At 39.6% G+C, this 14,076-nt stretch overlaps 1 protein-coding gene across 8 annotated transcripts in view; it reads right to left on the bottom strand.

Annotated features, from left to right (window-relative positions):
• The window catches only part of ARL15 (ADP ribosylation factor like GTPase 15), a 247,194-nt gene that overhangs the window by 166,493 nt on the left and 66,625 nt on the right, over positions 1 to 14,076 (bottom strand). For 2 of the 8 annotated variants that reach the window (XM_060235995.1, XM_060235994.1), the window contains one exon: positions 9,407 to 9,463. The exons of 4 other annotated variants lie outside the window; for them this stretch is intronic. In XM_060235995.1, the coding sequence (XP_060091978.1) occupies positions 9,407 to 9,460 (54 nt within the window). In that variant the 5' untranslated portion in view covers positions 9,461 to 9,463. Of the gene's footprint in view, positions 1 to 9,406; positions 9,476 to 9,774; positions 9,792 to 14,076 lie in introns of those variants that run through there. 2 more of the 8 variants (XM_060236000.1, XM_060235993.1) reach the window with 2 other exon arrangements.

Here is a 14,076-nt window from a genome sequence, read left to right as displayed (position 1 = left end):
AGTTCCTAAAATGAAACTCTGTATTGTATTGAATTATTTATATCTACATCCTGTTTAGGAAAAAGTCAAGCATGTATAATCTTTACAAGAGCATCTTCTTAAAGGAGGGAAGGCCCCCACCAGCATTTACTTCCTGCCATTCACACCCTACAGCAACTTTGAACCATGCAAGCAGACTTAACATCCATTGTTTCTATATTTAGAACTTTAAAACTATGGCATCTGATTTTTAGTCCTTTCAGACTCCTTACCAAGTATCTTGACATTTCAGTATGAGTTCTTTAATTCTGGTATGATGATATTTAGGTCAAGGTCCCCCCCCCCCCCCCGTTCCCATATTTTCCAAGGCAACATTTTGCCAGTGAAGATAGTTTCAGAAGGTTGATCTGCAGTGGAACAGCTGGATTCAAGTCTAGTAGCACTAGACCAGCAAGTCTAGACCAACAAGATTTTCAGTATATTAGCTTTTGAGAGTCAAAGCTCCCTTGTTGGTCTCTAAGGTGCTACTGGATTCAAATCTAGCTTTTGTCAATGAGTATCCTAAAAGTTCAATAAGCCATTCATAAACAGCAAGTAGACAAGCCAGCCATCATTTTCGTTTTTTCTCAGCAGCCATAGCAATTATTCCATGGCTAGAACAGAACCATTCCAGTCACAAGGCTCCCAGGAAAAAAACAGGATTTCCAACAAGGAATAAGCACACCATTGCCATTGTGTCTGCCTATTATAGCTTCAGAGAGCTGAAATAAGTGCCCACAATAGAATAATCACGAAGTTCTTTTTTGCCAAAGAAACAGCACTATGTTGACAGGTGATGAAAGGCACTGGAAGGCCTTGTCAGATGTGGTTGCTGGGGAATGACAACGAAAAAATTCAGCCAACCAAAGTTCATACCTTCAGACCTAAAATTAGAGTTCATGGCTTAAATACACTGGAGGGACTTCTGAGAAGATGGCAGCAACACTCCCTGACACCCACTTCTCATTACAGACCTTACTACCACTACTTAAAGTGTTCCTGTAGTGATCTCTTTTCCTCAGAAGTAGCATTTCAAGGTGAGTTCTGGGCTGCAATAGGGAGAAGGAGCAGGCAAGAAAGTCCTTGCCCAAAGACAAAAATACCTTCCATCCACCAAAGTCCCCAGTGGATTCAATCCTGTATCTTCTGTGGTTGACTACACTGTTTCAGACATTATGGCATGGGAAACAAAAAAATTAGCACAGGCACAGGTTGCCAGTAGAAGATCATTTTAAACATCATTTTATGGACATCCAAAATTTGTTGGGAATTTGTTTACTACATATCACTATCATAAACACTAACTATGAAATAAATAGAAAATTACAAAAAAACCCCACTAACTAATGACTCAGATGGGCAGCCATATTTGTGTGAAACAGGAGATCAAAGTTTGAGTCCAGTGGCACCTTTAAGACCAGCAATGTTTTTAATTCACTATAAGCTTCCGTGAGCATGCACACTGTATCTGAAAAAGCATGCATGCACACGAAAGCTCATACCTTGAATAAAAGTTTGTTAGTCTTAAAGGTGCCACTGGACTTAAACTTTGTTCTACTACCCTAATGACTGGCAGTAATATGGAAAACCATTATCTTTGATCTGCTCTTCCAATGCTATCAACTACCAGTCATATAGAGGAAGAGGGAAATCCCCATGTAAGGTTGAACATGCTCTGAGACAAGGCAAAGGCATGCTAGAACAAGTTCCCTTCCTGCATTTCTTGCTTATTTCGTCTGTGGCTGTAGAAAGAGGAATGGGAATTTTATTCTTCATGGATCTTGTCTTCAATCAGTAAGATGTCCTCCCCCCGCCTCGTACACAAAACTTCAAACACCATACACACTTAGTGTGACTACATTGCTGCATGTGGCTCTTAAAAGTTTCAAATTCTTGCTCAGTCACATGCCTATAGTAGGACTTGGCATCCATTGCTAACTCTCAATCTCAGTCCTCCATTTAAATTAATTTGTAGCGATGATAGGAAAAGTTGAAGGCAACAGGAAAAGAGGAAGACCCAACATGAGATGGGAAACCATGGCCCTCAGTTTGTAAGACCTGAGCAAGCCTATTACAGGACATTTTGAAGAATGTTAGTCAGAACATTAATTCAAAATTCTGAAGAATGTTAATGCATAGGATCACCTTAAGTCAGAAGTGACTGGACAGAACTTAACACATACACACAGGAAGTACACACTCAAAGTATGAGGAGAAGCAAGGGGATAACCAAACCTTATGTCACTATATGTAAACAGCTAAATCACAAACAGATCCCTCTTGAAGCAAGGATGTTAATAAGTTTAATGCATTATCCACAAGGACTTACCACTTCTAATGAGAGCTAGAATGAGTCAATGGTTACTATATTGTAGGTATAGGAGAGAATCCTATTATTGACAGCTGTCACAGTATGCAAAAGTCAATTATGACTGTACAGATGGTAACACCCAATGTGAAACAAAACATTATTTCCCCTGTTTTGTTACATACTTGGATTTTTCACTGCTTGTGTCCACCACACAACAGGAAAGGGAGGAGTACACAGGATGTAGCCTAAAAGTTCAATATTTCATTTTTTTCTCCTCACAATGGGAAACATGGGACAAAAGATTAGCACAAACTTTGCTGTATTATGAGTTTAATCTAGAGGATTTTATTGCGCAGTGTTTGAGACTTGTTTTTCTCATGGTGGAGAGGAAAGATAATATTCCATATGAGTGTTATCTAAACGTTTAGTATGGAAGAATGATTTCACCAGCTAGAAGCCTTTTAAAAAATTAAGATAAAAATATTTATAAAGGAAAATCAGCCTTTGTGCTAACCCTCAGCATACCAGAATTTAAGAACAGTGGATTTTTTTTTGAGGGGAGGGGGAATGTCTCACACACTAAAGTGTTAACTGCTTTCAAAGTCTAGGAAGAAATATTAATGATAGTAAAAGTTTGCTCTGGAAAATGCCACCTTCATAATTTGCTTTTAAGAACTCACAAGTAGAACACTTCACTGTGCTTCAAACATAAACTAAACTCCTTAAGCCCTCTTTTTAAAAATTATTCGGCTTACTGGGGCTCTACCTGTACTGCTGGCACTAAATTAGTTAAAGACTATAGAAACTGTCTACCATGTCATTGTAGACTATGGAGGCACACCTGACATTTACATTGCACAAGAGAAGCAAGCAATCAACTAGCAGAAAACACCAGACAGAATTCGGGACAGCATATCCTTAGAAGAGCATACACAACTCTGCATTTACTAAGTTGCAGCTGCAACAGAAAAGAAAAGGCAAGCAGGGCTTGAAAATTACTTCACTGAGAAAAGACAACTTTGAGAGAAGCATGCGAATGTCTAATTCCTTACTGCTTTCTAAAAAACCCAAATCTTGGAGGACCATGATAATGACAAACAAAAACATCAGGTCCAGCCGCACATAATGCATGGTTTTCTCCATTGTGTCCCACCTGTGAGCTTTCTAAGAACATTTGCAAAGTCAAAACTGGACACAGTGCCAGACTACATAATTGTTTGCTGTGATCCTGCCTAGGAGCAGGGGAAAATGGGTCACCTGTTCAGTACTAATAGCTATTACTAATAACTGAACACTGTCTTCTTCACTGGAACCCATACACTGGAACCCTATTACTAATAACTGAACACTGTCTTCACTGGAACCCTTGTGTTTACAGACACAAGGATCAGAATTTTGTTTTATGAAGAAACAGATGAAAATCAAACCAGCTGAACTGCATCTGTATTTCACAGTTATAGCAACGTACTTACCACTTTGTTACACCATATCCATGAGAACAAGCACAGTTTATTGAAGAATGTGATGGTACAGGAACACTTGTATTCAGATCTCCATTCACACCCATCAGACTTTCTTCACAGTCAATATTTCTATGTGCCATGTTGACAAAAACATACTAATATAATCTATTTAAAGAGGATTCTCTCTAGTACTTTTCTTCAGAGTTACGGAGAGAGTCTATCTTCAGACATGTCACCTTATCTTTGGGACACATTAGATTACCGCCTCAAAAATTCACATGCCTAATGAAGAAATGGATTAAATGGATGGTAAAATGAGCAGGGAATGAAACTAGGCCTCTCCTTTTCCATTTTAAAAGCAGGATATTCCTCATAGATGGCGAGGGATCCAGCTCCCCTAGCTTGGTAAGGCTTTAGGATAAACAGAGGGCTTCTTTGGCTGCATCATTCATGGATTAGAAGCACAAGAATGTTTCTATAGAAAGGAAGTCTATGCCAGAGTTCAACCTACATTTCAATAATGTTGTAAGAGATTGTCTTTATAAATTAAGCCAATTCTTCCCTTTCTGTGCAGTAACACGCAATATTTTTCCCCATGTAAAAGTAAATCTGCAACTATTCCTGGTAGATATTTGTGGGCTCTTACACTGTCCTTCAATGTAACTACAATGAATACCACATATTTACAATCTTTTTAGTTTTATCCTAGCCTCTTTCTTTATGTTCCTATCCTACTTCTGCATTGGGCTTCCAGTGGTCTCCTATTCAAGGCACTAATCAGGTCCACACCTGCTTAGCTTCAGCTTTGCTGCAGCATCATGAGCTCCCACACCATTCACTGAGCCCCAGGAGTTATTTCAATACACAAGGAATGCTGTAGCAAGGACAGGTGAACCCAACCATGCATGTCAGACCACTCACACAAGGGAAGCAAGCACCAGAGGTGCAGACAGTGAGAGAAGGTGAGAGGCATGGTTTATGGCAGGGTCCCCAATGTGATGTCTATGGGCACCATGGTGCCTGCCAACCCCTTTTCTGGTACCTGCCAAGTGTTTTTCAGAAGTGTTTTTCAGAAGTGGCTGGGGCCAGGTACGGCTTTTGTACAGCAACATCCTTATTGACTACTAGAGATCTGATTGGTTGAGCAGATTTTTTTAAAATGTTGCTTTAGCAGCAGCTACCACCATAACACAAGGATCTGCACTGTATTACTGAACTGTGGCAATAGTTTTATGGCTGGATCCATTTAATGGCAGCCATTTTGTTTTTGCGCCAAACATGCCATGTCAGAATTCCAAATGTGCCTGCAGGCTCAAAAAGGTTGCCATCAAAAAAGATGCTATTCACTGCCTCTCACATTCTTGAAGCTTATAGCAAGGCCTAAGGGTGATCCCCTTGGAGGTGCTAGCAAATACTGCTGAAGCTCAGCTTGTTTCCTTATGCCTGGCCAAGCACAAGCCTCATCCTACCCTTTTGTGCTTACCAATGTCTTTACAGGTGGACATTGAAGATTTGGGGGCACTAAGACAAAAAAAGCCATATGTTCTATAACATTTTCTGTGCATTGCTGCTTGAGACTGGTCTTGAGATTGGATTTTGGTGATCCTAAGCAAAGAATTAAGAGAATGCCACAATCCATGTTGAAAAACTATACTTAAAAAGGCAATAGTTTGCCTAACAGTACACGCCCTACAGCTCCTTCCTGTAGAATGGGGCTGAATGCTGCCAGCTGTTGAATCAGCACAAACTCCATCTACAAAGACCAAATCTCTACACATACAATCATTCTTCTCATCTAACAGCATCTATTAGCACTTTGCAATTATTCTCCCCCTTGGGCAGGCACTGGACTAGCTTTTGGTGCAGAATTAACAAATGCAGCTCATTATGCCCCTCAGCTTTAAATTCCTAACCATAATAGTATTAAAGCCCAGAAGCAAGTCAAATTATATTTAACATTCATCAGAGAAGCTTTTGAAGAAATCTGAACGCTCCAGAAAATTACATCATTTCACTTAGCCAAGCATCCTTCTCAAACGACAACTAGCACCAATATGTGGTAGGTACAGCTAGAACTGCATACATATGAACAAAATGCAATACTGGTACAGAATTCTGCTTCAAGAGATTTGAAATGTCAGCATTCAAAAAGCAAGTTTCTAATCTTTATTACTTAAATGCTATGCTTCAGTGGTAGAAAAACCTTAGGAAATATCACACAATCCAGTGTTTGCTGGATAAGAGCTCCAAAGTGATCAAGCCTTGTATCTTCAGTGTGCTGCATAATTTGCCTCCCCCAACCTGCTCTGACCTTGCGTGGTATGGTTTCCTCTTTTCTGTTGCTAGGTTCCAAACTGCACAGATAACACCTCATATAAACAGACTATGGAGAACAGGCAGGTGACAGTTTCTATCCCATTGCCTCATTTTTCCTGTGTTGACAGTGCTGGTGTGGAAAGTAAACACATACCTATTCCCACCCAACTCCTGTCAAGTGCTACCAGAACAGTGCAAGGGTCCTGTCATGTGCAAGCAGCAACCACACTGAATGGCTAACATGAAAAACAGGCTTTGACTGTCCAACTACAGATTACTATGGTATATTAATAAGCCAATTAGAATCAAATACAAATACAACCCAGAGATGGAGCAGCTTGTGGTATGCAATTAACTGGGAAGAAGATACATCTGTTCTGGATAATGTAATGCTCCTCTAAAAGAATCATGTTCACAGCATGTATTTAGGCCCATTCTTGAATTCCTAGTTAAGAGCCAACAATGTATTCCACAAGCTTCATATGGTGCCATGCCAACAGCATCTCAACCTGACTACTGCAGTGTGATTTATGTGGGGCTGTCCTTGAAGACACTTGAGACTACAGTGAATCCAAAATATAGCAGCATAGTTCTTAGCCAGGATTAGCATATTGTATCAGTATGAAATGATTTCCACTCCTTGGCCATGAAGAGAACCGGCAACTTCCAGGCATAAGGTTTGAAGGACCTGCATACCCTGAGACCGTAATATCAGACAATGATTTCTCCACATGAGCACAACTGAAGCTGCCTTATATGGAATCAGACCCTTATATGGAATCAGTATGTATTATTTACTCAGACTGGCAACAGCTCTCCAAGGTCTCAGACAGAAGTCTTTCACATCACCCACTGCCTGGTCCTTTTTACTAGAGATGCCAAGGATTCACCTAGGACCTTATGCATGCCAAGCAGATGCTCTACCACTGAGCTATGGGAATGTTTATTTCATTTAATTTCTGGCCCTCCTCCTCCTCCTTCACAGCAGAAAGAAGTCATTCTGAATTTTTCCTCAGAACTGACAGAAACCAGTTAAGGCAAGTAGTCATTTCCCTTCACTCCAAAAGTGTATCTGTCTGACCTAATTTTGTCAGACTCACTGACTCCAACTGACTCTGTCCGACTTCCCAAAGACCAAACTGGCCAAAAGTCTCCACCAAAAAAGACCATGCGCTCAGGACTCAGCTAATCACATATCTTTCCTCAGCTGGCACTGGCAAATCAGAGGAAAGGGAAATTGCTGCACTAGGAAACCTGTTGTTAAGGGCAGTCCATCACAGCAGGCCAGGCTGAAAGTGAAAGATTGACTCAAAGCTTCATAGCTGAGTGAGGATTTCAGTATGAGTCTTCTCCTCAGCCCCTGTGCAACACTCTATACCACCATGCTGGCTCCCTAGAATTCCTAGTTCCAAAATGCCTTTTTATGCATTTTGTCTGGTGACAATTCCAAGACTGAGGAAGACTTGGCAGCCTTCAATCAAGTCTATGAATATTTGAGGCTAAGCTACAAGTTTATACAGAAACATTAAATAATACAAAATGTAATGACATCTCCAAAATAAAATGGGTCCAGTTGGTAGAATATACAATGAATCAGCTTCCCAGCTTCCGCATCACTGAAGGGACTGGGTTTAACCTGCAGAACACCAACATATTGATTCTACCTCAAAGGCCAATTGATCTTGTACCTTACTACAACCTCAAGATCACTGAGTCCCTCTCAGCAGTAGCTGTTATCCACAAAAGCATTCTTTTTGGCTGCCTTACAAGTGGGTACTTTTCTTCCTTTGGAGAACTGTGAAAGTCCAAGCCTTGTCATTTTTCGAGGTACTGCAGAATGCTTGCTTAGCCTGGCTTCTGGTGGGCTGGGCAGTGTTTCAGCATTTCCAGTTTCAGACACACACATAAAAGCTTGAAAGCCTGGAATCTGTCATTGTAACTTTCAGGATGCAATGGCCCACATGTTCCACCTTTCATTTATATAGTGAACTGACAATGTACAAGGGATTACTTTTTGGTAAACCAAGCATTTTCTCTCTTTAAAAAACAACCATCTTCAGAGCAAATATTACACATCAAATTAATGTTTCTCATTGTCAACCATACAAATGAAAACCACAGAGACAAGACCTTAACAATGAGTTATAAACTCAACCCAGCAATGAAGGCAGCACTTCCTGCATAGTTAAGCAGCAGCAGATAATGTAAACATAAAACTTATGAAAAAGTACTAAGTGCTTTTTAAAAATTGCAGTATTATGAGAAACCACATACTAAGCTGATCTACTGCCCAACAAGAACTTCAGTGAAGATTTCACATTCTTATAGCAAAATTTAACCTACAAGAGGAGGAGAGAACAAAGTTTGAATCCACTGGCACCTTTAAGTCCAACAAAGTTTAATTCTGTGTATACATTTTTGTGTGCATAGGATAGGAGAATGATTTGCCATGAGCATCTGCAATCTCTTATCCCATAAAAAAAGGAAAAAGAGATTGATATGGACATACATAGAGTCCTCTCCAAGACAGCACACATGTTCTTTGTGCCAAATATGCAAAACAGATCTATGACACATTTATCTGCCCTTTTGTTCAAGGAGCTCAGGTCAGCATTTATGATTCATCCCTCTTCCCCTTTCAGGTAAGGCCCTTCAACCTGTGCAGTGACCACAAAGTTCAGCTCTTTGAAGTTGTATCGCAATGGTCATGTGAATGCATAGAGTGTTTTTGACACTCTTATTGAAAGAGAAGTTCTGTTTTCCTACTACTTTGAGAGACATGGACACACAGAGAGAGTATGCATGTGCACCATTTCCTAAGTAATATCAGGTTGACCAATTTAAAAATTCTATCATTTAAACCACTAAAATATTCCTTCCAGACCTACCTGCTGGCCTGGCTGAAATCAGGGCATGTGTCTAACGCAATGTGTACAATAACATGTAAAATATTTATTCACACTAGAGAATTCATGTGAAGGCCTTGATAAAACAGCCTCCTGAATTCTGTAACACACATATCTAAACCATATCTAGGAACTACTACAACACAGATGTTACATGTATTATTTTGTGGAACTGTATCTGTATTAATATATAAATCTGCACAATTCACCTTGGTCTATTTCTGGGAGCATAAGTGAAGTACAGCTGCCTCTTTGTATAGTCTACTACGGTATGATAAGAGCTAGCTAATCGCATATGTCAACAACTAACCAGAAATAACAGGGCAACTAACTCTAATGCACAAAACTAATTTGCGAGAAACATAAATTTCAAAAGATGCCTCATTGCTTACCGTGTAAATGCCAATTCTACAAACAGCAAATGAAAACTGGATACATTCAGACATTCTCTAAAGAAAGTGAAATAAAGTATTACCGAGAATTAAAAAAGGGGCATCCAAACAGATTTAAGCCACATTTTTTCCACCATTGTAAGTGTAACCTTGGCAGGCCAAAAAAAAAAAAATGTTTAATTATGTCACATGCAAGTTGGTCAGAAGCACAACCTTCCATTTTCAAAATATCAGGTTTATAATGGCAAAAATCTGCATGACAAGCATGTTTGTCATAAAGATGAAGAACTGAGTAATATTTCTGATCCACACTGTTATGTTTGCAGTGAACTTTTGAGCACTTAACTGTAGAAAAAAGAATGAGTTACCTGCCCAATTTTTCATGAGGGGAGTTTGGAAGCAGGGGAACAAAAACAACTAATCTGGGAAACATGATGAGAACAATCTACTGTAGAACATAGAAGTCTTTTACAGACTGGCATAGAGGAATCATTCCCAAAATGTCACATTCAGTGGCAGATGTTACAACAGAAAAGGACTTAAAATCGACTGTGGAAAAGAGCTTCAAGCCTGAGGATCAAACATGACTCTAGAAAGTTCATTTCAGCCTTTTTATTACAGTACTGCTTCATTTTAAATCCTGTCTAAACACACCTCTGGCTTAGAACTTCTAAAAGATATGGATTGGGGTCCCCACAATTTTTGAGCCTTTTTGAGCCTGTAGGCACCTTTAGAATTCTGTCAAAAGGTGGAGGGTCAGCCACAAAATGGCGGCCAGAGCAAGCATAGCCATACACACACTATTCATTTTGTTATAAACCAGTTGGGCATATTTATGAAGAATGACCAAAAAGACTATGAATGCTATTTCCATGTATTTTTACACAGTAAAAATGTGAATGATTGTTCCTGCTTCATAAGAATTGAATTCAGGAAATGGCTCTTACTCCCCTCTCCCTGCCTAGACATTTAAACCATCATTTTACATTTAACATAGGAACACAAATTAGGCAACTGCCACTACACAGCTTGAATTCAAACAGGTAGGTATCAGGTCAGGAACTGTATAACCTATACCTATAAATACTTTCTTAATTAGGGTGGGATGGCAGACCACTTTATAATATTAAATATTACCAAAATGTGGATATTTTCCATGGCCATTCTCCATGAATGTTTAATCATAATCCCAATTAGTTATGGAAAAGAATACTTTAATTAATTTTATGTCTCTTTGGCAACTGGCATAGAGAAGGAAATTAAGATGGCTTAGTGCATAAACTCTGCATATGATAGAATACATTCTACATCGCCGTGGTCCGGGGAGGGAGATTCCCTTACCGGCCCTCGATGGTGTGCCTCTGTCAGCGGCGCACAGGGTTAGGAGCCTGGGGGTGCTATTGGAGCCTACTTTAACTATGGAGGCCCAGATAGCGGCCACTGCCAAGTCCGCATTTTTTCATCTTAGGCGGGCAAGGCAGTTGGCTCCTTTCCTGGAGGACGACGACCTGGCAACAGTGATCCATGCAACGGTCACCTCGAGGTTGGACTACTGCAATGCCCTCTACATGGGGCTGCCCCTGTGCCGAACCCGGAAGTTGCAGCTAGTGCAGAATGCCGCTGCCCGGTTGTTGTTAGGGCTCCCTAGATGGGAGCACATTCAGCCGGGGCTTCGGGGACTGCACTGGCTGCCAATAACATACCGAGTTCGGTACAAGGTGCTGGTTATGACCTTTAAAGCCCTTTATGGCCTGGGACCTGCCTACCTTAGGGACCGTCTCTCCCCGCATGTTCCCCAGAGAGTGCTGAGATCGGGGTCCCAAAACCTTCTTACAATCCCTGGGCCAAAGGAGGCCCGTCTGAAAGTGACCAGAGACAGGGCCTTCTCGATTGCAGCTCCCTGTTGGTGGAATCAGCTCCCAGAGGAGGTAAGGGCCCTGCGGAGCCTTGAACAGTTCCGCAGGGCCTGCAAAACAGCCCTCTTCCGGTTGGCATACAATTAATTGTTATCGGAATGCCTGAACACCCAAATCTCAAACACCAGATTAATTAATACTGGAATATTGAGGAACTGATCTAAGGAAGGTAGCATAGTACATACTGAAGTGAGCTTTATGTGTTTTTATGTATTTTAGGTATTTTATTGTATAATTATAATTATTAATGTATTATTAATCTATTTAAATTGATTTTGTTGGTTTTTATGTTGTAAGCTGCCCTGAGCCCACCTCGGTGGGGTAGGGCGGGATATAAATCGAATAAAATAAATAAAATAATAAATAATAAATCTTTTAATTTGTGTAAATTTGAAGCCATATTCAGGCTGTAAATTCAAAGATCTGTTTCATTTGCTGACGTTACTCTAAGAAGTGTCATAAATATTGTTAGCATGATAAATGCATATTTAAATGTATATACAAATAGAAAGTTGCTGTTGAGCCACAAATGCAATTTCTTCTTGGCTAATAATGGGTAAGTATTGTACACTGATTATTTGTGGTTTTATGTTTTGCATTCTAATGCTTCTAATACAATATGTAACTGAAATTATACTTAAGCCCAAAAAGGTCTTCAGCTAGTTCAAATGATTTTTTAAAAGTTTACTTTGTTAGTTTAATGTAATAATAAAAGTTTATTAATCAAAGCATACTTTCAAGAAGAATCAATAATTGTACATAATAATGGAGATTTCATCTCAATTTTCTAATACAAAGATCCAGTTAAAGTTCAGTATGACAAAGTACACAAAGTTCAAACTCGTTATTTTAGTTGGGAAGCCAAGACACACAATGGCAATTATGTAACTCTAGTTTTTATTCCTACTCAATGAATTCACACTGCTGCTGGACTCCAGCACCTGGCAAGCACAAGAATTGTTGTGCTTTTTATCTACAAATGTTGAGCTTCATATAATTTCATTACAAGAACTATATCTATCTATACACATATATATACATATATAAACTGTACAACACACTTGTGTATAAACAAGGTGGTAAGTTTACTGAACAAATGCAGACTTCCCCACCCACTAATGGTTTGTTTTACAAAGGCACACAAAGGACAGCCAGAAGCCAAGTTGCAGCTTGTCTATAGCAGCTCCTTACAAGGACTAATTATATTGCTTTGGGCAGCATTTCTTCATAAGCAGATAAAGTTATTCAAGGGCCTAGCTCCCCTGAACTAAATTCAGATTTATAAGCAAACCTTCTTTTATGACATGTCAATTTTATAGTCCCCTTGTAAGAATTGAAGGCAGGCAAGTAGATTAAAAGGTTTATGGTAAAATGCCATCTAAGCTAGTAACACATGAACCTTGAACTACTGTTCACCTTGTTCTTCACATCTTTATGAAAGACAGACCTCTTTACACTGGATCTTGTAAACCCAGTACAAGTCTACTACCCACTTCTCCTGACAAGCAATTTCCATGCTACATTAGTAGCTGCTGTTGTAAGGAATCACTGCAGAACTGTCCCGCCCTCAGACGTAATAAAAATTGTAAGTCACTTGAATTCAAGCAGTCAGTTTCATTTCCATTTAGCTCTTTTCAAGAAGCATCATCATTGTATCCTATCTTCAGGTTATAGAAAGCATCGCTACTCTGTAAGTAAGGATGCTGCTACAGTGCACGATATGCACATTTGGGTCCCATCTCTCAAACTGAAGCCTGAGAACAGATAATATTGCAGGGCTTAGGGGGGGGAAACACTGCCTGAAATCTTGCATTCAAAAGAAATGTTGGTCAGTGCTAACAGTACTGAATATGAAGAGACTCTTATGTTGGTCAGTGCTAACAGTACTGAATACGAAGAGACTCTTATGGCCTGCCCAATTAGAAAGACAGTTTTCCATATGTTTTGTACACAGCTGCATGCAATTAGTGAAAGAATGTTCTTTTTAAAAATCCACGGGTAAGGGAAAGATTGGAGAAGGATTTGCCAACATCGCAGCAGTTAGACGATACCATATCTCTACTAAAGATTGGATTGGCTCCTTCCTTTTATGAATGTTGTTGACAGAACTGTGAGTTTACAACCTTGTGGACCTCTATATTAATGGTGTACAGATGTACTGTTTTTGATGTATCCAAATATTTTTATTTCATTTAGACAACTTCTGCGTGGTCTGAATGCTGATTATACATTCAGGATGAGTCTTCCAATTAAGATGAACTGTCTCCTAATGAGTGCTTGTCAAGTTGTTTCCAATTGTCATAAGCAGTGTTTCCTCTAAGCTGAGTTAGTGTGAGCTAACTCAATTTTTTTGCTTCCAGCTCACACATTTTTGCCTTAGCTCAGGAAAAATGGCCCCAGAGCAAACTAATTTCTGCAGCAGCTCACAACTTTAATGCCAGTAGCTCATGAAGTAGAATTCTTGCTCACAAGACTACACAGCTTAGAGGGAGTATTGGTCGTAAGAAGTTGTTCCAAAGCGCTTGAAGTGAAAGTTGTTTCCAATTGTCATAAGAGTATGTTCCAAGGTGCTTGAAGTGAAAGTGTTTATGTACTTCAATACAGAACTACAATTGTTGAATGTTACTGTATAGTTACTGCGTTCCTGTGCATTCCTGCTCAAAAAAAGGTCTGGTTACAAGACAGACAAATTTGAATAATGCACAGGATTTTAGATTTTTCATTGACTGTGCACTGCAAGCTCTAATTATTATA

The sequence above is a fragment of the Heteronotia binoei genome, chromosome 4 (assembly GCF_032191835.1).
Source record: "Heteronotia binoei isolate CCM8104 ecotype False Entrance Well chromosome 4, APGP_CSIRO_Hbin_v1, whole genome shotgun sequence".
Taxonomy (NCBI): Eukaryota; Metazoa; Chordata; class Lepidosauria; order Squamata; family Gekkonidae; genus Heteronotia; species Heteronotia binoei.
This window is presented reverse-complemented; position numbering and strand designations above follow the sequence as displayed.